The sequence below is a fragment of the Nelumbo nucifera genome, chromosome 3 (genome assembly GCF_055504915.1).
Source record: "Nelumbo nucifera cultivar China Antique chromosome 3, China Antique-T2T, whole genome shotgun sequence".
Taxonomy (NCBI): Eukaryota; Viridiplantae; Streptophyta; class Magnoliopsida; order Proteales; family Nelumbonaceae; genus Nelumbo; species Nelumbo nucifera.
Window position 1 is genome coordinate 15,462,171 of NC_142651.1, and position 26,618 is coordinate 15,488,788.

General features: G+C 38.3%; 1 protein-coding gene across 4 annotated transcripts; it reads right to left on the minus strand.

The window, feature by feature from the left end:
* Positions 1–25,075, minus strand: LOC104597797 (polypyrimidine tract-binding protein homolog 1-like). Of its 4 annotated transcripts, XM_088900698.1 has the most exons (12): positions 24,562–24,923; positions 22,563–22,772; positions 22,286–22,347; positions 21,928–21,958; positions 21,636–21,698; positions 21,443–21,516; positions 21,248–21,343; positions 2,660–2,717; positions 2,482–2,586; positions 2,309–2,390; positions 1,275–1,387; positions 1–709 (listed from the first exon to the last, which is right to left on the minus strand). In XM_088900698.1, the coding sequence occupies exons 1-12, from the start codon at positions 24,745–24,747 to the stop codon at positions 299–301; spliced, it is 1,491 nt and encodes a 496-aa protein (XP_088756824.1). In that variant the 5' UTR covers positions 24,748–24,923; the 3' UTR covers positions 1–298. The 4 variants fall into 4 exon arrangements, with proteins under 4 accessions (XP_088756824.1, XP_010257830.1, XP_010257821.1 ...); XM_010259528.3 differs by lacking the exons at positions 21,928–21,958; positions 22,286–22,347 and adding an exon at positions 24,930–25,075 and having other exon boundaries at positions 24,562–24,747; XM_010259519.3 differs by lacking the exons at positions 21,928–21,958; positions 22,286–22,347 and having other exon boundaries at positions 24,562–24,929.
* Positions 25,076–26,618: the final 1,543 nt, after the last annotated feature.

Sequence of the window (26,618 nt, forward strand, 5' to 3'; positions counted from 1 at the left end):
TTGTAATTCTCATGGAACAAGTAAATATTTAATAGCAAATGCAACCGTAACACTGAATATTTGAAGGATCCCTACCGACATGACGGTGCACCAAAAATGGTAAATTTCCTTAAGCAACCACATTGCAAGTTGCGATGTAATAGGCAATACACTTGACATTTTTTGCCTCGCAAGGACCAAGCCCCAGACCCCCAGCACCAACAGAGAACCAAGGACCAAACCCAATTAAGGTACAAAACCATTTTGTGGCATTCCCAAAACGCTATATAGGTCACAATAATTCTAGAAACGGAATAACTCACTGGCCATAAAATGGAGGCTGGCCTGCTGGACGCACACTTGGTTGGAGACCATATTGTGGCGGTCTGTGAGTGGCCATTCCAGCAGGAGATTGATCTACATGCTGAACTGGCATTGTTCCTGGAACAGCTCCTGCCATAGAATACGTAGGAACAGCGGGTGGTGGATATGTTTGACCTGGAAATGTCGTTGGAACTGAGACAAATGTTGGCCTCCCTGATGCCTGCATGCTTGGATCCCAGGATCCTCCTACCTGTCCATCAGGAAGCTGTGCGGGCATGTTGCCAGGATAAACTGATGTAGCCTGAGGAGTTTGCCAACCACCTGCACTAGACACAGCAGCAGCCTGTTGCAACGGGAGTATACCAGATTCAGGGATTGTGTAATCCCTGCTCCTATCATTGTGAGCCTACAAGGGTATATACATATAAACAGTCTATCAAACTCCAGAAAACATGCATAAAAAGAGTACGGGCAAATGTTAATAACAAGCGTCAAGAAGCATACATTGCTCGATCAACTCTTTTTGGTTTTTCCGAACAATAATGGACCCACTGTTTTTCTCTAAAGCCGTAAAACCTTTCCCTCCTACTTATGGTCATAGATATAGGGGCTGTTTAGTTCCGTTGCCATTTATTTAAAAAAACATTTTGCACGGCATTCATCTAAAAAGGTTGAATAACTTTTTTGATGTTTTTTAACAGTTAGGTGCCATTAGACGCCATTAGTCACCACATAAGCTGAATAGTGAAAAAACACCCTAGTGTTAAGGAAAACACCAAAAAGAAGCTTCCCCAACAGATGGCTCTCACACAAACCAAGACAAAACATTTCTTTAATAAACGGTTTAACAAAACAACATTTCAAGCTTCATTGGGGAAAATACCTATATGGCACTGAGCTGGCATCGTTTTTTCAGATAAACGGCAATAGAACCAAACACCATCATAATAATTTAAAACTCTTATCTATACCTTTACATTGAGATCAGTATGACGAGAGTATGACAGATGAAGCTTACAATAGCCACCATCATAGATGCAGTGTCCCTCGAGGGCTTCTTTGGCAACAGCTGCAGTTGTCACATCTGACAGGATAAAAGTAATAAAATATGAGACAATGACTGACAGGGAAAAAAATACCACATAAAGCAGCGCACAGGATTTTTTCTTTTTCATTTTTGACAGTACAGTACAATATGAATCCAAAGTTCATAAAGGCAACAAAATAAATTCCACACAAAGAAAGCAACGAGGCAAGTTTCACCTTTTCTTCTGATAAAGAATTGCTATCAAAGAGATTTATTGATTTAGTGAAAAGGATATACATACAACCTTCCTGGCCTGAAGATCAAAAGAGGGACTAACATAGAATAGAGAGAGGCACAATCAAAGCATAAAAGGATATATACATCATCTTTGAAAAAGTTGTACAGTGTACAGATCATGAGAAGTTAGCAACTCGAAAACAAAGCACAATGAAAGGATAAAAGAAAGAAGTTACTAAACAAATTTTGATGAAGAAAGCATAATCACTCTTTAGAAATTCCTTCAGGCTGCACCTGTATCAAAGTGAGGAGAAAACTGAAATGCTTCTAGGGCCCGAAATGGACCCCAGACCCCCTAGTAGAGATGAATATGGATGTTGTAGTGAAGTGATAAATCAATTGAACCTGGCATGATAGATAATGGAATTGTCTGATTTCAAGCATCTTAAATATCACATACAGGAATCCTCGATTGAATGAAGTAACAGCAACAGAAAATTAGTGCTCTGTGAAACAAATATGCATACACCACATCATAAACTAACACTTTTGCAACTACTTTATGTAACCCAATTTGCACTATTAGCCAATAAAATTTGAACATCACAACCAAATTCATGATGGACCCAAGGGAAGATACAATTTCCAACCATCGGCAGCAGTCAGCAGTCAAATACAATAAAAAAAACAAGACATGAAACAGAGACAAATGAGTTACAATAAATTTAAAAATAATCCTACCAGGGTATTGGATTAGTGCCTGCATTCCACCATTCTTCTCAAAAATGGCAATTTTCTGGACAGTTCCAAATGCTGAAAATACCTGCAAAGAGTGCAACTCATATCATTTTAAGGATGTAGATGAACAAGCAAACAGGAAACTGCAAAAAGAAACCATGAAAGGAAATACTTACTGTGTGAAGAACATCTACTGTGACAGCATATTGCATATTCTCAATTGAAGCTAGAAGCACATTACTCTCTAGTTCTTTTTTCTTCCCATCAGGACCTATAGTAGACTGAATATAGAGAATTGTTAGTACACATTAATGACAGCAAAATACAATTGATGCCTGAACATAAGAAACCTACTTGCATGGTTCCTTCAATGGCAGAAGGATTCACGGGAAGGTAAGGATTTGTGTAATCCCTGATACATAAAGCACACAGGATCCAATCATTCCATGACATGTATTATACATTATACAAGCATCATGCCATAATTCCATATAAACATCATGTTCAACCAAACAAAAAGCAGTCGCAAATAATTAGGGGAAATTGAAGAAATTAAAAGCACCACATAAATGCATGGCCATATATAAATGCCACTAAAGATACCCATTTGGCCCATTTTGTTGCTAGTTCATTGTTCCTAGTTATATATTCATAAAAAGAAGGTAGGAACTCCTATAATGGTGTCTGGTTGGACAAGGACCAGAAAACATCACAATAATGTTTCTTGGGTTCTTGTGCCTCAGGTTAAGTTTATGATATGACTTACCTCAGCAGCAAAAAGATCATTTAAGTGAAAGCAGACAAATTATAGAATGTGAAAGGTCAAACACCAAACCATGACCACCAAGAATGTTGTCCACACGTCAACTCAAATTACCACTTGGTTTTTCCAAACAGACTAGCAGGAAAGGCTATGCATTTTTAAAGGTGGATAGGCTTGAGAAAAAAAACGCAAAATGAAAAATAAACAATCCAATATAATAGGAAAGATTTTTGGAATGAAAGAAAATAGGAGAATAAATAGGAGGGAAATTTTAAGAAAAAAAATGGTTTTGGAGAGGATGAGAAAAGGTTGTAGGAATTTCAAGAACTTGAAAAGTTGAGAGAGGCAGACTCTAGTGATTAGTCATGTGTTCAAAAACCAGATAAAAGAGAAAAACATGAAAAAAGGAGAAAGATCGCAATCCTTGTTTAATGTGTAAAATTGAAAGATCACAATCCTTCTTTATGTGTATCTGTATGTACCACATCAGCCCATTTCCATAATAAGTCATTTGTAGAGACAACTCTGAAGAGTTCCATTGTTTTTTCCCAATGTGCAGATCTAACTTTTATGGTTTCAATCACTTCCTCCTTTGACTTACTCTTCTCATTGAAAATCCTTTGGTTTCTTTCTTCCCAAATACTCCATACCGAGGCTGTTCTTGTTATCCTCCATAAGCATCTCCTCTTTTTTCTGTTGCCTCAAGAATTGGAGTTACACAAACTAACCACATCCTAGGGGCCTGGGGGAACCCATCTGCAACCAAAGAGAGAACAGAAATATTTCCAAATGCAAGTCACAAAAGAGAAGGGGATTACTAAATGAGAAAGGGTCTCACCACTAGCCTTACAAAGGAAACACAAGGAGAAAGGCAATTGCTTGGCCTTCTTTTCTAATAGCACGTCACAAGTGTTGATCTTTGCAAGGAACATTTCCTAACAAAGAGTCCCAAATTTAGGAGGGATTGGTTTGCACCAGATTTCTCTCACCAAGAAATTCACCCCCACGGGTTTTGAGCGGACAAGAAGGTTAAAGAAGGATGCACAAGAGAATAGGCCATCAAGTGAGGGGTACCAAACCCAACCACCCTAGAGACTATGGTCCAAACAAAAAACAAAAAACTTTTCCAAGTTTGAGAGTAGGATAACAAGTGATTCACACTCATTACAGCCAACATGAAGGCGGATGAAGTTAAGAAAGGTAGGCAATACCTCAAAGATTGCTTTCCGAGGTGAGTTTGAAGCAGTATGAGGTGCTAGTTTTCCATGAATGTTTCCAATAACCTTGTGCCACAGTCTATCTCCTTCTAAGGGAAATCTCCAAAGCCACTTTCCTAGAAGAAGTCCCCTTGCTCCTTAGGTTTACACTCAATTCGCATTTCACCAAATGATCTTTCTTTTCATCTCTTGGCTCCCACAAGAGGTCCCCCATAAATTTTTCTAGTTGTTAAGCTATTTTTGTCAAGATCCTAACGGTGGACAGGTAGTAAGTGGGAACATTGGCTAGGGTGGATTTGATCAAAGTGATTCTTTTTCCCATAGAGATATAGCTTATCTTCCGCAAGGTTAACTTTTTAGCAAATCTTTCCACTATTGGTTTCCAAAAGCTATCTACTCTCAGGTTTCTTCCCAAAGGCATAGCAAGTTACTCTAGGAGCCACACAACTTTTCTCCCCAATTGACTTTTAGACTTGATATCCTTTGGAAGTGATCAACTTCAAGTTCCTTAAGCTGAGTTCTATACAGTCCTCACAATAGATTATTATGTCATTTGCAAATTGCAAGTGAGTCACAACAACCTCATTTCTACCAATCCTCCAACCTCTAAAACTAGTTTTCGACATCAGCCTTAATGATCAACCTACTCAATACCTCAGGAATAAGGGTGAACAAGGGGACATAGGGTCTACTTGACTTAGACCCCTTTAAGCGAGGGAAAAAAATCCTTAGCCACTCCATTGTTCAATATTGAGAGATGTGCCAAGCTCATACAGCCTTTGATCCACTTTCTCCCATGCCAATTTTTTCCATCAAACTCAAGAGGAAAGTCCAATCCACCATATCATAGGCTTTCTCCAAATCCAACTTACAAATTAGACCTTCCCCTCCCTGGTCTTTCTCCAAATCCCACAAAGGCATCATGAATTTGCCAATGAGTGAGAATTTTCTGTTAGAGATCATGTTTTTTAATATTCCATTTGCCATTGAGTGAGAATTTTCTGTTACCATCTCCCTCCAAAAGTAGGGATGGCAATTTCTACCCTACCTAGTGGGTACTTGCCCTGGTGGGGCAGGTTTTTTACTTGAAGAACGAGTTTTGGGGCGAGGATGGGTTTTGGGATTCTATGAGTAGGGTATGGTATTAGGCTAAACCCAACCCACATATTGTTGGAAAGCATATAAACTTTATGTTAGGTGTTGAATTTAATAATATTTTGAATTTTATGTGAAGGATAATTGATGGTTTATGTGTTTTTTTACATGTTTTAATCAAATAATTGGACATTTTGTTGTTTGTTTGTGTTATCCTATTTATTTATTGTTTATATATAACAAGAAATAATAGGAAATTAGATGTGGGTTCCAAACCCAACCCGACATACCCTTGTATGCAGGGAGGGACTTGCATTTTCATGTGTGGGGAAGGGGGTATGAATTCTCAAAATCCAACACGCTACGGGTTTTGGGCGGGTATAGTTTTTAAAAGCGCAAGGTGCAAAAAACGCGCAAGGGCTGATTTGCGCTTGAGGCACTAGGCACAAGGCAAAGCACGGGCCTTTTTGAAGCAAGGTGCAAAAATACAAAAAAAAGCTAAAAAATCAAAAACTTCAAAAAATGCTAAAAATAAAAAAAAAATATTTAACATAATATTAATAAAAAATATAAACTTAAATTTTAAAATAAATGTTTTAAAAAACCTATTATCTAAATTAAAATACATAAACATAACATGTAAAGAGTATACAAATGAAATTTTTAAAATAAAATCAAACATATAAATCATTTTCAAGCATGTAAAACCCACAATCTCTTTTTTTCCTCAATTGCATTACATCAAGTACCTAATGTGATGTAAAACATATTGCACTCCTGATTCTACGAGCCACTTCTATGCCATGCCCCTCAAGGCAAGCCCAAACAGGTCCATGCTATGGTTTTAAATTCTTAGTTCTCACACAAAAAATAATGTTTTTATAATTTTAATTGCTTTTTAGGAAGATATTTTATTAGGATCAGTTAATGAACATTAGCAAATAGAGGATTCTGGAAGCTTTGATGAGCGAGCAAAGCAAGCGAAAAAAGCATGAAATTTTCAAAAGGCGCATGCCTAGGTGTGCCTTTTAAATCACTAGGTACAAGTTTTTTTTACCAGAAAATTTTTCATTAATAACAGAGAGATTAAGATACAATAGCTAAAGATTGCATAGGAAATTGCAATCTCCAGAAATCAGTTACAATTCTGCCCAATAGCTAAAGATTGCTAGGGTATCCGCCATCCCATTTGCATCCCTTCTAACCCAACCAAACTGAGTATTGAACTTCCTTGCAAGTGTGTCAATTTCTCTGAAAATAAACTTGAGCTTCCAAGGTGCTGATGTGATGTTTTTGGCCCAAGAGATGACCAATAGAGAGTCTCCTTCAATTTCTAAGTCTGTTGTTCCTATCTGTTCAGCCATCTTTAGACCTTGAAGTAGGGCTAGAGATTCAGCATGTATTGAATCACTAGGTACAAGTTGGGAGGTTTAGGGAGGCAGATAGGGTCTAGAATTTACAAAACCCTCCCCGGTGCCATCCCTATCCAAAATCTGCTATCACGATCTCCATCACCAAGAAATTTCCTCCTTTCTTAAGATCTCCTCAAAATCCACTTTTAGACTCCACCTTTCTGATCTTTCCTCCAAACTAATCTCTCTTTGGTCTTCCTTTTTGTCAAGCTCCTTAATCCTTTTAGCAAGTCCCTCCTTTCTTTCTTCTAGCCTCCCAAACTCTTATTTATTCTAACCCTTAATTTTTTTTCTTTTAAACACAAAAGGACAATGATTATAAGGTGACCCTAGGGAGTGCTTTCACCACTAGGTGTCCCCATAACTCTTCCCACTCAATGGAAAAAGGAACATGTTCAATTTTGAGCATACTTGATTTTCCAAGAAGTTAGAACAAGTGAAGGAAGCTTGCATAAAGGGGGGTACTTTTAGCTCTAAGGAGTCAACCAAGGTACTAAACTTCCTCATACTTAGTACTTCCTCATACTCATGGTTATAGTCTAGTTTCGGTTATAGTTTTCAAGGCGCCAAGGCAAGGCTAGGCGACAGGGGGGGCACCTTGTTTGCCTAGGAGATGGATTTTTTTATGTAAAAAACATAGATCCTAGGGTAGTTCCCTAGGTACCATAATCATATTTCCTTAATAATTATTCATAATTTTCAAAAGAAAAGTACAAAGTTCATGTTGAGGTATAGAAAATCAACATGTTCATGAGAAGAAAAAGAAGAAAAGAAAATTGAAAAAAATAGGGGATGAACCCTTATTTTTGTTATAGGAAAAGAAGAAAAGAAAAAGTAGAACGTATGGAAGATATGAAAGAAAAGGTAGAAGAAGAAGATATGGAAGAAGAAAATGTGTTGATTAGACCTGTTGGCTCAGGTTTCTAAGTCTTTGAGGGATCAATACAGCATTTAGCAATGTTTGTGTTGATCAAACCTAACAAATAAGAAAATAATAAAAAAAATAATAATACATAAGAACACAAAATGAATCATGTACTTCTAGAAAGAAAACAGTTGTTTGTGTCCTCACTGGTGTGATCTCTGTAAAGTTGATGGTGAGTCTGAATACCGTTTACTAATTTCCTGTCGGTTTACTAAAGTCATTTGGGAATGGTGTACTTCTTTGTTTGGGTGCAAGTGGACCCCCCCTTTGAATGTGCAAAGTTTATTTAGTTCCATGCCGAGTTGGCCAACAAAAAGGACCAGGATTATGTGGAGATGTATGAGGGTTGCAGTTTGTTGGACTATTTGGGAGGAGAGAAACTCATGGATCTTCTTAGAAAATGAGAGAAGCTTGGAAGTAATATTGGAGGTAATCCATATTAGGGAGATACATTGGCTGAAAACTTTGGCATTGTTTGCAGAATTCTCAATAGATGAGATGCTAAAAAACTAGAAGGAAATTGCAGAATTAGCTTCAGCAAAGAAGGCATCAAATTCTTGTTGGATTCAAAAGAAAACAGCCTTTTGAGAAGAAAGGACTATTTAGAAAGTTGCAAAAATTCAAAAGAAAGTAGCAGAAATCAGAGTTCAAGAGGAGAGAAGAAGAAGAAGAAGAAGATGAAGAAGGTGGCGGCAACTTGGGTTCAGAGAGAGATTTTCAAACATAATCTCTTCTCTTACTCCCTTAATTCAATTTCATTAAGTTAAACTTTAGTAATTTACAGAGAAGCCCCTAGTTGGGCAGAGAATTAAAAAGACATAACATAAGAAAGAATAAAGCCCAGATTAAGGCCAATCTTCTCTGCACTCCCCCTCAAGCTGAGCATAGATGTCAATCATGCCAAGCTTGTCATTATCATGCTGAAGTTTAGCCTTGGGAATGCCCTTGGTGAGGAAATCAGATAACTGACCTTCAGAGGTGATGAAAGATAGGCACACTTCTCCAGAAGCCACTCTTTCTCGAATGAAGTGTCTGTCAACTTCAATATAGCTAGTTCTGTCATGTTGCACTGGGTTGTGAGCAATGTTGATGACGGCCTGATTATCACAGTATAACATCATTGGCTTATCATGCTCAATACCCAGTTCCTCCATCAAGGATCTAAGCCACAATAGTTCAGAAACTCCATGAGCCATGGCTCTGTATTCTGCTTCAGCTGAAGATCGAGCAACAACTGATTGTTTCTTGATTCTCCAAGGGACAATATTACCTACCACCAAGCTACAGTACCCAGAGGTAGACCTTCTGTCATCAATGTTTCCAGCCCAGTCAGCATCTGTGTAGGCTTCAAGTTTCATATGGCCATGCTTAGCAAATAGAATTCCCTTTCCAGGGGAGCCCTTCAAATAACATAGAATCCGCTTTGTTGCTGCCATGTGAGTATCCCTAGGAGCATGCATGAACCGACTGATGCAACTGACAGCATATGCAATGCCTGGCCGAGTCATGCATAGATAAAGAAGTTTTCCAAGTAGTCTCTAGAAGACTCCCTTGTCTTCTAACAATATTCCATCTGAAGCAGAGAGTTTATGGCTCATATCGATAGGAGTAGCAACTGGTCTAGCACCCATCTTCCCTGTTTCAGAGAGCAAATCAAGAACATACTTTATCTGAGAGATAAGGACCCCATACTTCGATCTAGCAACTTCTATGCCAAGAAAGTATCTCAATTCCCCCAGATCTTTGATCTCAAACTCTGTATGAAGGAAAGATTTGAGATCATTAATCCCTGAGACATCATTACCAGTCACAACAATATCATCAACATACACAATCAGGTAAACGGCCAAGGATCCTCTCCTCTTCACAAAGAGAGTATGATCAGACCATGTCTGTACATAGCCAAAGCTAACAAGGGTAGACCTAAACCTTTCAAACCATGCTCTAGGGACTATTTGAGTCCATAAAGAGATTTCTTCAGCCTGCAGACCTTTCCTTTCATATTTGTTTCATACATCCCTGGAGGAAGAGACATATAGACCTCTTCATGTAACTCTCCATTCAGAAATGCATTCTTTACATCCAGTTGATAAAGTGGCCAGTCTAAGTGTGCAACCAAAAATAGCAAAACTCTCACAGAAGTCATCTTGGCAATAGAGGCAAAGGTCTCTAGATAATCAATCCCATATGTCTGTGTATAGCCTTTTGCAACCAGCCTAGCCTTGTACCGTTCAATGGTGCCATCAGCATGATATTTGATAGTAAAAACCCACTTACAACCTACTGGATCCTTCCCTTCAGGCAAACCAACCACTTCCCTTCTGACACAAACCTGGGAATTGGGTTAAAAGCAACAAAAGAAAGGTAGGCAAAATATGAATGAGAGAGCAAACTATAAGAAAGGTGTTTGGAAATGCAATGTGCATTACACTTTTTCCTTTCCTAATAACAATGGGGATATCAAGGTCTAGAAAGGATGGCTACAAAGGACCTATAACAGTACTTGTTGTCTCATCTGTAACTGGAAGTGCATGAGGCTCATGTGTTGAAGGGGAAACAAAAGACTCAATTGGGATGAGAGTGAAGTGACTGAATCTCCCTTGACTCGTTTGAAGGAGGAAGAGGCTCAACAAAAGACTCAATTGGGACAGGAAGAGGAAGAGCAAACACCTATGACAAATCCTCCCCCTTTGGACAATGTCTCTCTAGAGAGGAACCATAAAAGGAAGAAAGCTCATAAAAGGTGACATCCATTAAAACATACCGAGTGCCAATCTTCAGATCAAAAAAACAATAACCCTTTTGTGTGGGGGAATAACCAAGGAAGCTACACTTGTGGGCTTTTGGTTCAAATTTATGTCTCTGGACACTTGAGATATGTACATAACAAGTGCAGCCAAAGAAACGAAGAAGAATAGGAAAAAGATCATTGTCCAGATGAAGAAGACTGAAGGGAGACTTAAACCCTAAAACCCTGGATGGCATACAGTTTATAAGGTAAGTAGCAGTGAGAACAGCATATGAAACAAACAAAGTATAAAGGTTGGTCATATGATCAGAAGCACCAGAATCAATAATCCAAGGGATCCTACGATTACCTAAAATGGTTGTATTATTGGCAGAAGCCCGTATACCTGAATGAGCAAATGCAGAAGAGGTTGAATTTCCTGGAGGGTTGGAAGAAGAGGTCACACCTTGTAAGTGACTGATCATCCTCCCAAACTTCTCATATTCTGCCTTCATAGCTGCTAACTGCTCACTAGCCGTCATCTCTTCAGTTTGGTATCTGTCACTATCTGAACCAACAGCAACATTGGCACTCCCTGCCTTTATATTATCAGACTTCTTCTGAAACCAAGGTGGTAGGAGCTCAGGATGCAATTTCCAACACTTGTCTTTAGTGTGTTTTGGCTTTTTACAGTACTCACAAATAAACTCTTTCTTCTTGGAGTCCCTGCAACCCCCTTGGGTTTCACTCCCATATTAGCAAAGTGATCATTTGGACCAACCCCTTGGACCTGGCCAAGTCTTCTGCTTTCTTCACTACTTACCAAGGCATATGCTTGAGATAGTGAGACACTATCCTTGGATAAAATATTTTGCTTTGTAATGTCGTACTCTGGATTTAGCCCTGTCAAGAACTCAAACACCCTGTTTCTCTCAACCAGTTTTTTGTAGGTCTCAGCATCCTTAGTGGTGTCCCAGGCTATAGCTTCTATCAAATCTATTTCTTACCATAAAGACTTCAATGTTGAGAAGTATACAGCTAATGGTTTCTCCCGCTGTCTCAAATTCTTCACATCACTTCTCCACTTCTAAACCCTGGCCACATTTAATTTTTGGGAATATGTTTCAGCAACACTATCCCAAATTTCCTTTGCTAAATTCATCCAAATTTTTACTGATTCAGCAACATGCTTGTTTTCAAAGTTTAAGGAGTTCATCTTCTTAAATACTTCAAAAATGACTTCAAAAAACTTCGAATAACAACAAATGAAGACAAAACAAAAACTGTGTTGTGAGCCAACCTCTATGCAGTCGTACCAATAACCTGCGTCACACCCAGAAGTTGGGAGAAACAGAGAAAACTCAGCCGCTCCTTGTAGACTTCACAGAACACCAATCCACTTGATTCGATCTTCAAGAAAAAGAATGAGAAGGCCTTCAGTCCCTGAGCGCCCAGGTCAAATTTCCTATAGGGCCCGCAATCAGATTTCTTTAAAAAATTAGGGTTTTGGGCAACACACTTGAATCTGTCAAGAGGACGACAAAACCAGTCCCCTTCTCTCCAGAAACCACTAACAACTTGGCTGAAATAGGTTTCTTTAACTATTCATACGATTCAGTTCTCCATGCACACTGTGTATGGGATAAAAAGGTGAAAAAAAAAGGGAAAAACGAGCCTACTCTGATACCAAGAAAAAAAAGCCTTTTGAGAAGAAAGGACTGTTTAGAAAGTTGCAAAAATTTAAAAGAAAGTAGCAAAAATCAAAGGAGAGAAGAAGAAGAAGGTGGCGGCAACTTAGGTTCAAAGAGAGATTTTCGAACATAATCCCTTCTCTTACTCCCTTAATTCTATTTCGTTAGGTTAAACTTTAGTAATTTACAAAGAAGCCCCTAATTGGGCAAAGAATTAAAAAGGCATAACATAAGAAAGAATAAAGCCCAGATTAAGGCCCATTACAGCAAAGAACATAAAAGATAAAAAAGGATAAACAGCCTATGGGCCATTTGGCCCATCTTCTCTACAGATTCCTCCGCCTCATGGCTTTATTAAACTGAATTTTGATGGCAGCAGTATGGGTAATCCAAGGCCATCCGGAATAGGGGGAGCAATAAGAGATGAACATGGGAATATGTTAGCTATGTTTTCAGGACCAATAGGCAAAGGAGATTCCTTGAGGGCTGAGATACTTGCAGCTCTTGAAGGGGTACAAAGAGTCAAGGAGATACAATTTAGTAAGCTGACCATAGAAGGAAACTCTGAAGTTGTGGTGAACTGGTTAAAAGAGGATAACTCTAGGATATGGAATTACAGCAATGAAAGGAGAAAAGTTATGTGGCCGACTAAGGATATTGAAATTCAGTACAAATGGGTAAAGAGAAGTGCAAATTCACTGGCAGATGATCTAGCTAGGCAAGGGGTGAACAGAAACTCTTTATTTTGGGCAGTATTGTAATTGTATTTGGTGCTCAAATGATTGTTCTAGGGAGCTAAGATTGTTTAGCCCCCTTGCTTTGTAATTTTCTTAATCTTAATTAATAACATTTCACAGTTATTGATCAAAAAAAATAATAGAAAGTACAAAATTGTGTGGCGATTAGGCGAGACAAGCCTCCAAGGATGCCTTGTCGCCTAGGCGTCCCCTTAATAACTATTGCTTGGGTTATTAGTATCACTTGTGTATCTTATGGCATTGAAGGTCCCTTTCTCTATATGAGTTAGCGTCATACACATTTGCTAAAACCCACTCTCTTCCATCACTCATTCTTTTAGCTTTTATTGACACTGAAAATAGTCCAATCACCTCTTCCTGACACTCCACCACCTCATTCTTCCAAATTGTAAAAATACCCCCAAAAGCACCCCAGGAAGGGGCAAAAGACCAACTCAACCCCCTACTACTCCAAATGTTTCTTATCCACCTTTTTCCCAGTTTAGAGAGCTTTTGTTTCTTGCATCATTACAACATCTGTTTCTCTTTTCTTAAAACATTTCTGACAATTCTCCTCTTTTTTGCACTCCCTAAACCCCTTACATTCCAACAAAGAATCTTTATTACAAAAAGTTTGGAAAACCCAAACCCCTTCTTTCCCCAACTACTAAACCCCTTTTGTTTTTCTCCCTCTAGTGGTTCTCAACCTTGTCATAGGAAACTCCACATGCTAACTTCTCCACATCACCCATTTTCCTCCATCTTTTTTCAATTCCATTAATATCCTTCCTAAGATTTCAGCTTAGTTTGTTCTTTTCCAAAGCTTTTTGGTTTATACCCTTCCTTTTTTGGTGAAAACCTAATTTTACATTCTTTTTCATTTGCTAACTCAATCTCCCTTCTACTCTCTCACGAGTCTGTGCTGATCCCCCACATGACTGCTTCTCAATCTCTTCTCAAACTTCTATTCACACTCAACTAGGGTTGCTAAGTTTCCTAAGACTAAATTCAAAATTTCCTTCTCCTCTACCTCCAAACCCCCACCTCCCCCTTCCTTTTTTGTGGCACTAGGGTAAATATTCACACTAGGTGAGGTTTCCAAGACAGGATCTACAAAGGCCAAAGGGGAAGGATTAGTACAATGAAAACGAGTGATAGAAGCAAGAGAAGAGACAATGGGAGGGGGACAGGGGGAAGAAAGGGGACAAGAGATTCCCTTATCCTGGCAAAAACCTCCCCGCCTAGAAGCAAGTTGTGAACGGTGGAGTTCCTTTTCAGCAAATACCTATATAGCAGAACGATTTTGTTCCTCAGGTGAAACCAAGTTCGGCTTGTTTTGGAGACCCAAATCATATTTACGAACACCCTAATTTTGTGCTTGAGTTGTACATGTGTCCTCTTTAGGGTTCCTCTATAGAACCCCCGCAATCTGCGATAGAAGATCCCACTCCCACTTCAATTCTAGGACCTCAATACCAAAATCTTCTCCAATTAATAGTTCAATTCCATATTCATCAAAAAAAAATTAGTAGTTCAGTTCCAAAAAAATCCAAGTCTGTAATTTTACATCCCTTCGTTGAACTAATGCTTCGTACACTTGAGGGCTGGTCAACTTCTTCACCTTCAATATCCCTGAGGTCCTCCTAGTTGGTCTCACCCTCTAACTCCTCATGTAGTGCTCTATTGTAACAAGGGTTAGGCTTTTCTAGAGTCGTTGAGTTATCCACCCCCAGGTCTTCCCAATAAAAGTGTTATATGGGGCCTTCGGTCCAACTATCACCAAGGAGGAAGGGAGACCACTTCTGCAAAAGGGAGAAACCGCAAGAGGCTAAGAGCAGTTTGGAGGGTTCAAACGGGGTGATGATAGACCTAGAATCCAAAATTTAATTTTTGTCCTTATTCAAAGGACCAGTACTTGTCACATGTTTCATTAAAATGTCACATGACCCAACTTCCAAAGAGTTACCCAATCGAGGCCATAAGACTGGCTAGATCGATTCATTTGATTAGCAATTTCTAGAATTTTCTCAACCTTAGTCTCCACATGGACTGTTGGGATTTGTTAGCAGATAAAGGCAACTTTTTGCCCTGAATATCAATAAAAGGTAATATTTTTATAAAATAACTAAAATAGGATAACTTTTTTTGAAAAAATATCAAGAAATGGCAGTAATATTGTTCATCGTCTTCCTTTGCCTTCATGCGAATACAAATCTAAAAATCTGAAAAAAATATAAATCTGAAAAGCATAGTAGGTTCCTGGCCTGTATTGTTTATATTCTCTTTCTTCTTTAACTTATGCTCTCTCTTGACAAATCTCTCTTGACAGAAACACAACGCTAGAAGCTAAGACAGCGAGCCATACAACAGAGTAGAGCTGCCTACTCTACCACGTACCTCCGGGTCCAACATCTTTGCACCCTTGTTTGTCACCCCTAGATTGACCCTTCCCTAGTGACTCCCACACCATCTTCATGCCGGAGAATGCTGGTGACGTCTACCGGAAAACCCTCCCAACTGTCGGAGATCTGATCCACGTCGGTGTATTTGATGCTGTCACCGATGTGCATGGCGTTGGTTGGAGGGAGTAGCCGTCGAATGCTGCATACCCGGATAACTGGGGGTTGGATGTCGAGTGGTAGCCGAATGCCAAATCGGCATTGCAGAAAGCTCAGTGTTTTAAAAGCACAAGGCGCAAAAAAAGTACAAGGGCCAATTTGCGCCTGAGGCACAAGGCGAGGCGTGCGCCTTTTTAAGAAAGGCGCAAAATTCCAAAAAAAAGTCAAAAAAATCCAAAAAATATGCCAAAAAACTTTAAAAATGCAAAAAAAAAAATAAAAATATTAAACATAATGTTAATAAAAATATAAACTTAAATTTTAAAATAAATTATTTAAAAAACCTATTATCTAAAATTAAAATACATAAACATAACATGTATTATTCAAATGAAAATTTAAAAATAAAAGCGAACATATAAAGCATTTTCAAGCATGTAAAACCCACAATCTCTTTTTTTCCTTAATTGCATTGATTCAAGTAGTTAATGTGATGTAAAACATATTGCATTCTTGATTCTATGAGTCGCCTTTGTAGCACGTCCCTCAAGGTGCGCCTAGGACCTGGGCAAGGTGCATACCCCAAAATGCGCCTCGCCTGTGCGCCTAGGCGCGCCTCAAGCACGCCTTTTAAATCACTAAGAAAGCTATATCAGTGTTGTTGTGGTTGAACTCGCGAGGTGGGGCTGGAGTGTTTACTGAATGCGACCGTTGTCGTCAGTTGCAACCAATATGGTTCGGGTTCGAGCATGTTGCAAGCACACGCCAGTGTTCTGTATTCCTCTGTTCAGTCTCACTGGGGAGTCTTCTACAATCTAGCACTCTCAAGTCACCGTAATGCCAACCGACTCGATGGAAGATCATGGCCCAAAGGGAGAGCAAAACAAGCACCAAGATCTTAGAAACAGTATCAACCAATATGAACTTGGTGTCCATCTGGTATGGGTTGTTCTGAGATATGAAGTGGAATGACAGCACCGGAATAGAAAACATAGCAACAAAACGATTGATGCTGGAGCATTGCTCCGACATAAATATCTTCTACTTCATTGAACCATACGCCACCAACATAGCAAAGTAGAATGGAACCATCGCGTACATTTCTTGATATTTTTCGCTTGAATAGGCAGAGGAAGATGATGAACAGTGTACTGCCCTTTCTTGATATTTTTGCAAAAAAGTTATCTTATTTTGATTATTTTATAAAAATATTACTTTTTATTGATATTCAGGGCGAAAAGTTGCCCTTATCTGCAAGAAACCCTTGATTTTAACACTTGCACTTAAAATAACTTCTAGGCCATCGGATTAAATTCAAAAAGATTTGAATAATTAACCTTTAATGGAAAGAAGCCCATTTTACATTTTCCAACCAACTTCCAACCCTTCAGCTTCTAAAATTTCTTAATTTGACCTTTTTGGCAGTCCACCCAATTCCTTCCACATGTCGTCAATTCACACACATTAGCTTCTTCTTCTTCTTCTTCCTTCATCTCTGGAGGCTAAAGTTTCACTTCGATCTCCAACACCACATATATAGTTTCTCTAGCAATCTTAAGTAAAGATTTCCAATGCTCGGTGGACTTTTTTATTTCACTCCAACCACCTTGATCTTGGCCACTCGAAGTTCTTGCAAACAATAAACTTCCAAGGCTCCAACACATACTTATACTATTTTGTGAAAAATGTGTTCCTGCCAAAGGTTAAATGGCAACCCAAATAGCCTAATTATCGTAGTCCTTTCTAGGAGGAGCTTCTCATTACAAGCAACTGACCAGTTCTCCAAGATAACTAAACCAAGAGGCATTTCCAAAGTCATCATTTCCATTTGGATTTCCCCCATGTTTATGATTGCCTTCCATTCATCGAAAGGAATAAGGATCACCTTCTCCTTTGAGTGAGTCTTCTCCATAATTTCTTCTAGTATTTTCTTCCAATCTTTTACTTCAGTTCTTGCCTTCACTACCTTCCTTTTCCCCAATCTGTTCTCTTTCCTTCCCACATTATTTTCAAGCAGGATTACAAAGCAAGAATAATTGACTTTTTGTTACTCACCTCTACATCTTCTAACTTAGAGTCCAAGCCCCATCTTCTGTTCTTTTGCTCCCAAATTTGTTGTATCCTCTATTTTCATTGGCTTCCTTTCCTTTAATGTAACCTCTTCTTATGCCATAGCTAGCATCGACCACCCCTGTCTTCCTCCACCATCCAATAAACAAATCATTTATTTCTTTCCCTTGCTGGTGAACCCTATTGGCTACATGAATTCAAGATTGCATTTGAATGAAATTATAGTAGGCATGAACCAGGAAGACCAAAAGAAAGAACATAGAGGGAGTGATAATGTTAGGAAGTTCTTTGTTGACATCCAAATAAAGAAACTAAAAAGCAATTAGGTTTTGCAGTTTTGTCCTTTTAAGTTAAGAAGTGCTTTGACTGACTTGAATAAGGCTAGTGGATTTCTGTCTTGAAAGGAAAAAGGAAGAAAAGAACTAGATTTGAAGAGAAGGGAAGAGAGAGAGAGGAAAAGAAAGGGGTTCGATTGATGAATTTTGCCGCCCCATGCACTTCATTGTATATAGTTTTGGTTCCTCACAAGAATAGGAGATAAAACATAAAATCCTAGTCCTAATAAAACAAAACATAACATGAATAAGGCCAGTCAGCCCAACTTAAAAGGAATTAAAATAGCTAGGTTTGGGTATGGAACCACACACACTAGAGCCTGAGTGTGGGTATGGAACCCCACACTCGTGGCTTACTAACTATTTCTACACTCCCCCTCAAGTTGAGAGTAGATATTTATCATGCCCAACTTGCGTAAATCCGTCTCTAATTTGATTTTTGTGACTGCTTTGGTAAAGAGATCAGCTAACTGCATGTTTGAGGCAAATGTAAGGAAGGCATATTTCTTGAGATGTGACTTGCTCTCAAATAAAATGTCTATCAACCTCAATATGCCTAGTCCTACCATGTTGTATTGGGTTGTAGGCAATATTAATTGCAACTTGATTATCGCAATACAGCATCAAAGGCTTCTCATAATCAACTACCAACTCATTAAGCAAGGATCTCAGTCATAACACTTCTGCAACACCATTGGCCATGGATCTATATTATGCTTCTGCATTGGAGCGAGCAACAACATTTTGTTTCTTGCTTCTCCAGGAATCAAGATTTCCCCCCACAATGCACAATATCCAGTGGTGGATTTCCTATCATCAACACATTCAGCCTATTCCGCATTTGTATACACTTCTATTTTCATGTGACCATTATTCTTGAAGAGTATACCTCTCCCTGGACATCTCTTTAAGTAGGCAAGAATCCTTTCTACTGCAAGGAGGTGGGTGGTTCTAGGAGAATGCATGTATTGACTGACAACACTGACAGCACAAAAAAATATCTAGCCAAGTTAGGCAGAGATAAAGAAGTTCCCCAACCAGCCTTTGGTACATAGCCCTGCCCTCAAGAAGTTCTCCATTTTCTGCACTTATTTTATGAATAAGCTCAATAGGTGTGTCGGCAGATTTCACTCCTAACTTTCCAATTTCTTCCAATAAGTTCAGAGCATACTTCCATTGAGAGATAGAAATGCCATGTTTAGATCGAGCTATCTCAATTCCTAGGAAATAGTGCAATTCCCCTAGGTCTTTCACTTCAAATTCCTTATGAAGATGTTGTTTAAGAGTTTCAATTTCACTAATGTCACTCCCTGATATCACAATGTCATCTACATAGACTACAAGTGAGAAGTCATTGTCACTGTGGACTAATGAGTAGGCCTGAGATAGAGTCACGCTCTCCCTAGTGAGAAGTCGTTGTCTTGTAATATCAAAATCTGAATTTATACCAGCTAAGAACTCAAAAACCCTATTTGTTTCAATCAATTTTCTATATGTTGTTGCATCCTTTTGGCTTTCCCATTCAATAGTTTCCAAGTGATCAATTTTGTGCCAAAGGGATTTTAGAGTAACAAAATATACTGAGACGGGCTTCTCACTTGCTTGAGGTTTTTCTCCTCACATTTTAGCTCATAAGCTCTAGCAACATTGAGGGGTTGGGACTTAGGAATAGATCTCCTTCATGCTGTTCCAAATTTCCTTGGCTGTTTTTGCCCATAGATAGTTTTGGCTGATGTGGGGTTGTATAGAGTTGCATAGCCAAGTCATCACCAAGCAGTTCTCTTGAACCCATCTTGGATGAGATGTATCATCCTTGGTTGGTTCTTTTGTGTCTCTGGTTACATACCCTAATTTCCCTCTACCCCCAATGGCCATCATTGCCGATTGGGCCCATTCCAAGTAATTTGTTCCATCAAACCTAAAAGTGGTAATCCGGAACGAATTTTCTGTCATATTACCAGTCCCAAAAACTTCCCCTTTAGTTTTCACCTCACTTCCATCCTTTTCCATACTAAGTAGATCACAATACTCCAAGAAGAAAAAAAGTTTTCTACTGAAATACCAACAATCTAGAAACTGATCTCAGCAAAGAATGAAAACCAGAACTTAATTTCAGTCAACAGTTCCTTCTCAAAACTGTAACTTTAATCAAGAATACCAGAGAATAACAGTCTAGAAACTGATTTCAGCAAAGAATAAGAAACAGAACTTTAACTTTAATCAAAACATCAGAGAACAACAGCCAGAAACTGATTTCAGCAGGGAACAAGTCTTGATTTTAAAAGGAGCAAGGTGATCTCAGATCTATTATGTTGCTGCTAAAAGAAAGTTATCTAAGATCGAATAACCTTTAAAGGTTGCACCTTTTTCAGAAAAGAAAGCTGATCATAAAAGAAATCTCGATAACTTCTATCGAGTTACCTTAAAGGTTGTACCTTTCTCAGCAACAAGAACTTTGATCAACTTCTTTGGTTTGAAACTTTAACCTTGATCGAATCTGAATTCTTTCTCAGAATTCTGATCATCCTCTTGGTTTGAAACCCTATCTTGATCAAAACTGATCTCTGATTCTTCCTGGTCACCGGATCATTCTCCAAGAATCTTTTCACTTTCTTGGGCAGTCTTCAGTACTCCAGTAATCTCCAAGAACCAGACGGCTGCTGCTGTAGAGATCTTGATCTAATGGATTTTCATGAGGCCAACCAGATCAGGCTAACATGAGAACCCTAGTTTTTCTCCCAATAGCTGTTATACCAACTTGAAGAAAGCTAGTGGACTTCTGTCTTAAAAGAAAAAAGGAAGAAAAGAACTAGATTTGAAGAGAAGAGAAAAGAGAGAAAGAGGAGAAGAAAGGGGTTCGGTTGATGAATTCTGCCACCCCATACACTTCATTATATATAGTTTTGGTTCCTTACAAGAATAGGAGATAAAACATAAAATCCCAGTCCTAATAAAACAAAACATAACATGGACAAGGCCAGCCGGCCCATCTTAAAAGGAATTAAAATAACTAGGTGTGGGTATGGAACCACACACACTAGAGCCTGAGTGTGGGTATGGAACCCCACACTCGTGGCTTACTAACTACTACTACAGACTGTACTCAACACATTACTAAAAAAATAAAAACAATAGTAATGATAATTAATTAAAGCAGCTCCATAGATGATGCTTAAAATTATCATTATGAGATGAAGGAAATTACTAAGTGAGCATAACAGAAACATCTGTATTCTGGCCAGCAGGCTTCACTAACCCTAGATAACAAAGCAGACACATCAATTAGCAATACCTCAACAGCCAAAATCAACAATGCATGTCTAGATGTATCAGAAATTCAAAACATATGTAAGAGGCTTATAGTACTAATCAGTACAAAGTAACTTCCTTGCCACATAAGCATCCTAGTACCTGCTACGATGAGATTGAAACTTGATATTCAGATCAGTGTGTGCAGAAAATGAGATACGCAAGTGACATGATCCAACATGTTCTGGAAGCAAATACCTAAAAGTCAAAAATCAGTCACATGTGTCAGAGCAAAGACACATTTATCGATTCATTGCAAACAATTGAAGTTACATAATTATATCTATAAAGACATGCCTTGGTATACTTCTTCCATCCAATGCATTCCGGGCTGAAGATGCAGTTTCAGCATCACTAAATTGGATCAATGCCTGAAAAAATATGTAAAAACATTTTGTCAAGTTAAAGATATATGCATGAGAAGTAGGACACGGACAAGTTATCCCATATTATCAAATAATAATTATACTGCAACTGGAGACAACATGACCTGAAACCCTGCAGCCTTTTCAAATGTAGCAATTTTGTGCACAAATCCAAAAGCAGAGAAAACCTGAAATACAGAAGAGTTGGACATTTACACACCAAAATTCAAAAGAAGTCAGCAAAAGTTCTAGTCAGTGATACAATAGATTTTAATAGGAATATTAAAAGATCTCAATTAAGTGCTGGAGGGCACCTGTAGTAAAATCATTCCAATGTACTTTAAAAAGGACTATATGGACATTAATATATTTTTTTAAATGCCTCAATGACAGAAGTGAAATGGGAGTGGTCATCACCATAAGTGACGCAACCAACTTCAGTAAACAACTGCACATAACTAAATCAGGAAACCATCTTCAAACAAAATAAGAATAATAAAAAGAAAATGTCAGTCCATGGGAACAAGTTGTGGCAAAATTACTGCATCGAAGATTATATAACAACATAAGATCACCACCAACAATCTTTCACTGGATTCTGACAATAAACAATGGAAGCTTTTGGAGATGGAAAACTAATCTATGGCTCCGCATGTCTATAACTTGAATTAAGCATGACACGTGAAGAGCAGTTAGAAGAAATACCATCAGTATGATATTACGTGCACAATGCATAGAATAGAACGATCAAAAGAAAGAGATAAGCAAAACACACGTGATATTTCTCCCAATGCAGTACGCTGACAACGAGGATTTCTCCGTGTTAACATGGACCTGCTGATCCATGCAGAGTATGTCAACTAGAAGTCACAAAATCAAGTAAAGTGTAAAACCATTTTTTCCTTACAGAAATAATCTATTAAAAAGCATCTTTAAGTACTCCATCCTTTCCTACACTCGGATCAACCAGGCAAAGAAAGTCTTTCATACAGTTGGTAAAATCAATGAGCCCCAATGACATGTCAAAGATTTCTAGTGCATTGAGAACTAACCAAATGAATAACGTCTATGCTGACATCACCAGCTTCAACACCCTCAATGGTCACAAGTAAGACATTTCCAGCAACATCACCAGAGCTTTTGTTGTTGACAATTTCTTGTCGATTTGAATATTGTATGTACACAGTCTTACCACGAACTTGTGCAGGTTCAGAAGAAGAAGCATAATAGGAGACCATTGAGATTGCCTGATTCAGGTCTGCCTGCAAAAGGAAGACTCGTTTCAAAATACAGTTGCTACTTGAGAAACATAAATGAAATTGGGAAAACATAATATAAAGTATAACACATTTCAATCACTTAAAGAGTTAAGTCACCACATGGTATAAACTCATCTAATGCATAATAAAGTGAAGAAAAGAAACATTTGCTTTAAAATTGGTAAAGGAAAACTAAAAATATGACATTATGAACATGTGTAGCTCTACACAAAAATAAAAAATAAAAAAAAAATCCAATTTAGGACAAGCAAGGCTAAAATCACAAGACATGTAGCAACACAAGCAACAAAATTCCAAACCACAAGGCATGTTCTACATGACACAATAGCATTGTGCATCCAAAGTTGAGGAAATTATTTACATATTTTCTTTTAGCAATAAAACTATACAATAAGAATTAGCTGCAGTTGGAGGAGACGATAGTACTACTTTAATCAGTGAAGAGAATAACAAAATTATTGGTCTTCCAATGATTTAGGCTCAGTCTGGAAGGAGTACAAATACAATATGTACAGTGAAAATCTGTGTATTTTGTATTATTTTATATGTATTAGCACTGTACATATTTGTATTTGTACTCCTTCCAAACTGAGCCTTACAAAAAGAAAACTCAAGGAAGGAAAAGTAGGGAAAAACAAGTTCATTATGGATGGAAAAAAGAAAGGAAAGAAACAAGGGGTACAAAAATGCATGTCTTTCATAGAAATTATTTCAAGAAATACTCATTGACAACAATGCAATCAAGATACTTGAACATGGACCGCTTGTCAAACCATACAATTAGCCATTTGACTTTTTTCTAGAAACACATTTTGGCATATTAAAGGGATTCCTGCTCCCTCCTGCATTAATAAGACATAAAAAGGTTTTTTTTATCTGAAAGACAGAAGGTTCCATGTTAAACTTTCTGGACTTAACTTTCAAGTCTTGACAAGTTCCAGATTGTACATTCGGTCAGGAGGTAGAAAACAGAAATACAAAATATCCAAATTGCATCAAATCAAAGCAATAAAATTAAACACCCCAAGTTGTTGCCTAAACTTCACAAAGGATTTCTACATGGTTACAGCAAATAAGTAAAATGGTTTGAAACTGGTAACTGGCAAACAAACCAAAGCATAACACGAGCCTACTAGAGTTGGAAACGTTATTTCTCTTCGCTATTGATTTTATACGTGTAAGGGTTAACGTTTTGCTATTAATCATCTGACATTTTATCTTCCAAACAGCTAGCTTATCTTCAAAAGTAAAGGACCACCAAATATGAACTAGCAACTTCCAATTAAGGGCAGAACCTACCAAAATGCATTTCTGTATTGCCTGGGCTAACAAGCTAAGCCTATTCTCACAACATTTATTTTCTGGCAATAGTCCACTCTACCCTTGCTTCCACCATTAATCTATTTCAGCCTTGCGTATTTTAGTTGGAAAATTACCCAATCCTATTCTGGCGAAGTCATTAGACTTAATTCTATTTGGACGTCGTAAAGGGCAGCCATGGAAGCAAAGGCAACATTTCAGCAATTTCCATGGCTGAAAATAGTATATACAAACGCATCATAACAAAGATCCAAGAATAAGAACCTTCCATGTTCAGAAATTTCTATACTTTATTAGAAGAATCTACCAGATGGACGGCAATTCGGATCGAATAAACTCATGGACTATAGACCAAAGCAAAAAACAATCTCAATGCGCATCGAAATCGACGGCACAAGAGGTGAGAAGAAAAGCCAATCTGGACTCTTGAGGATAGAAAAGAAGTACTTACGAATTCAACAAAGGCTTGATTCCGATTGGCGCCGACGTTGCATTTGGTGTTGACAATCTTGCCGAAGGGCTTACAGAGTTCAACAAGCTCTTCTTCTGTGCACTCCCATGGAAGGTTACGTAGGTGCAGAACCTTCGACGGGGTCTGCGTGTACCGGAACTGAGGCTGCCCCGACGTAGAAGACATCTACGATAAAAGTTTCAAAGTTAGGATTAGGGCCTTGAAGAGGAGAGGCAGAGATGGACAAAACTATGAAATTAGGGCTTCTGCCTTGTTTTACGGGATTTTAGGACTTTGCGCGAGAGGGAGAGATGAGAGTTAAAACGAGAAAAAAACAATGTTCAGAGATGGTTTGGGTTTCGACTTACGACTCTCCGGAGAGAAGCGGCAGCCTCCTTTATTGCGAGGTAAGGACGTAATTTGCTTTACAATGGCAAGTGTTTTGACCAATAAATCCACCCATGAATTTTCATAAATAATACCTGATTCGCTATCACGTTTCTAATTTCAATTTATTGGTCAGATATTTTTCCGATATAATATCTTTTTCATATCATAGTCTAACCCGTAAGTTTTTTTCCATGTTAAGCAGCGAAAGCTGTACTCATTTAGTTGTCTTTTTCAATTTTATTTTAGGGTAAATTACAAACACCCCTCTACTTTATTTAGACTCCCTTCCAGTTTTCTGTTAAACTTGTTATTGCAATGTTTTTTAATCCCCATACTATCCTTGTAATTATTATTCAGACAATTAGAAGAAAATTACTTTATATCTTTTCTGGCCTCACGATACACAAAGAGCAATGGCGGTAATCCCTTCTACTTCAGATTCCTTCACATTTCTCTCTCTCCCCCCGATCTCTCTTTTTCCCTTTCCCATTTCTTCTTCCTATTTTTCTCTGCTTTGTCTGTTCTGTCCAAACTATCTAGTCTTTAGACTCTCCTTGGTTTTCTCTCTCCATCGCCGAAGCTAAGCTGTTAGTTCTGCAATCCCACCATGAGAAAAGTTAGAACTTGATAAAGTAACCCATTTTTTCTATATCTATAACTCCTAGGCTCGTAACTCATTAGGTCATACTACTGTAAATTATTTTGTTCGGATTAGGAAGCTTTGTTTTGTGCTTGACCAAGTTCTTAGGAGTTAGGACTAAAATAAAGCCTTCCTACCTCTCATCTTCCACACTAATCACAAGTTCAATTCTAATTTCCTTCTTCTTCTTCCAAGTTTAAAATCAGAGTTTAATGGTAAGGACTCTATTAGGTTGTCCACCATAACAATTAACCTCTCAAGACAGTAGTATTTTGTTTGTATTGAAGAACACTAGACCCATCATGAAGAACACCAGAGTCTAGTGATTAAAACACTAGAGAGTCCAAACAGAACAAAGACCAAATCATGTGTTCTGGCTTTCTGCTATTGGTGGTTGTGGTGCCGAGTCTTCCGGCCTTGCTTTCTCAGAACCGCCCCCATTGGTTGCTATGATTTAACCTAAAAAGAGTTGATCAAACCTATAGGCTATAGCATTGTTGTTCCTTTATCAGGCTTATTATAAAGGTCAAGATTCACTTTAATGGTGATGGCGTGGGCCTTACTATCCGTTGTTCATTTATTATCTTGATGAAAACTTGTTGAGAGTGATGAGAGCTCCTCGTGCTATATAGAATGAAATTCCTGCCTATGCAAAGGCTACCATCCAGCACAAGTATGATCGTCCAATCTTCTACCTCTTTGCCTTTTTGCTTGCTCAGAACAGAATTACCTTCTTCAAGGGCATTTGACATCCGGACTTTTGACGGTAATCCGGCTATGATTAAACTTATGCGGTGGAAAGAGAAGAAGACTAGACAATTTGGACAAAATAGACAGAACATATTGCTTGCTCGAAACAGAATTACCTTCTTCAGGGGCATTTGATAGACGGACTTTTGACGGTAATCCGATTATGATTAAACCTATGGGATGGAAAGAGAAGACCAAGGAGAGTCTGACGATTAGACAGTTTGGACAAAATAAACCTATGCGATGGAAAGGGGAAGAAGGGATTACCACCGTTGTT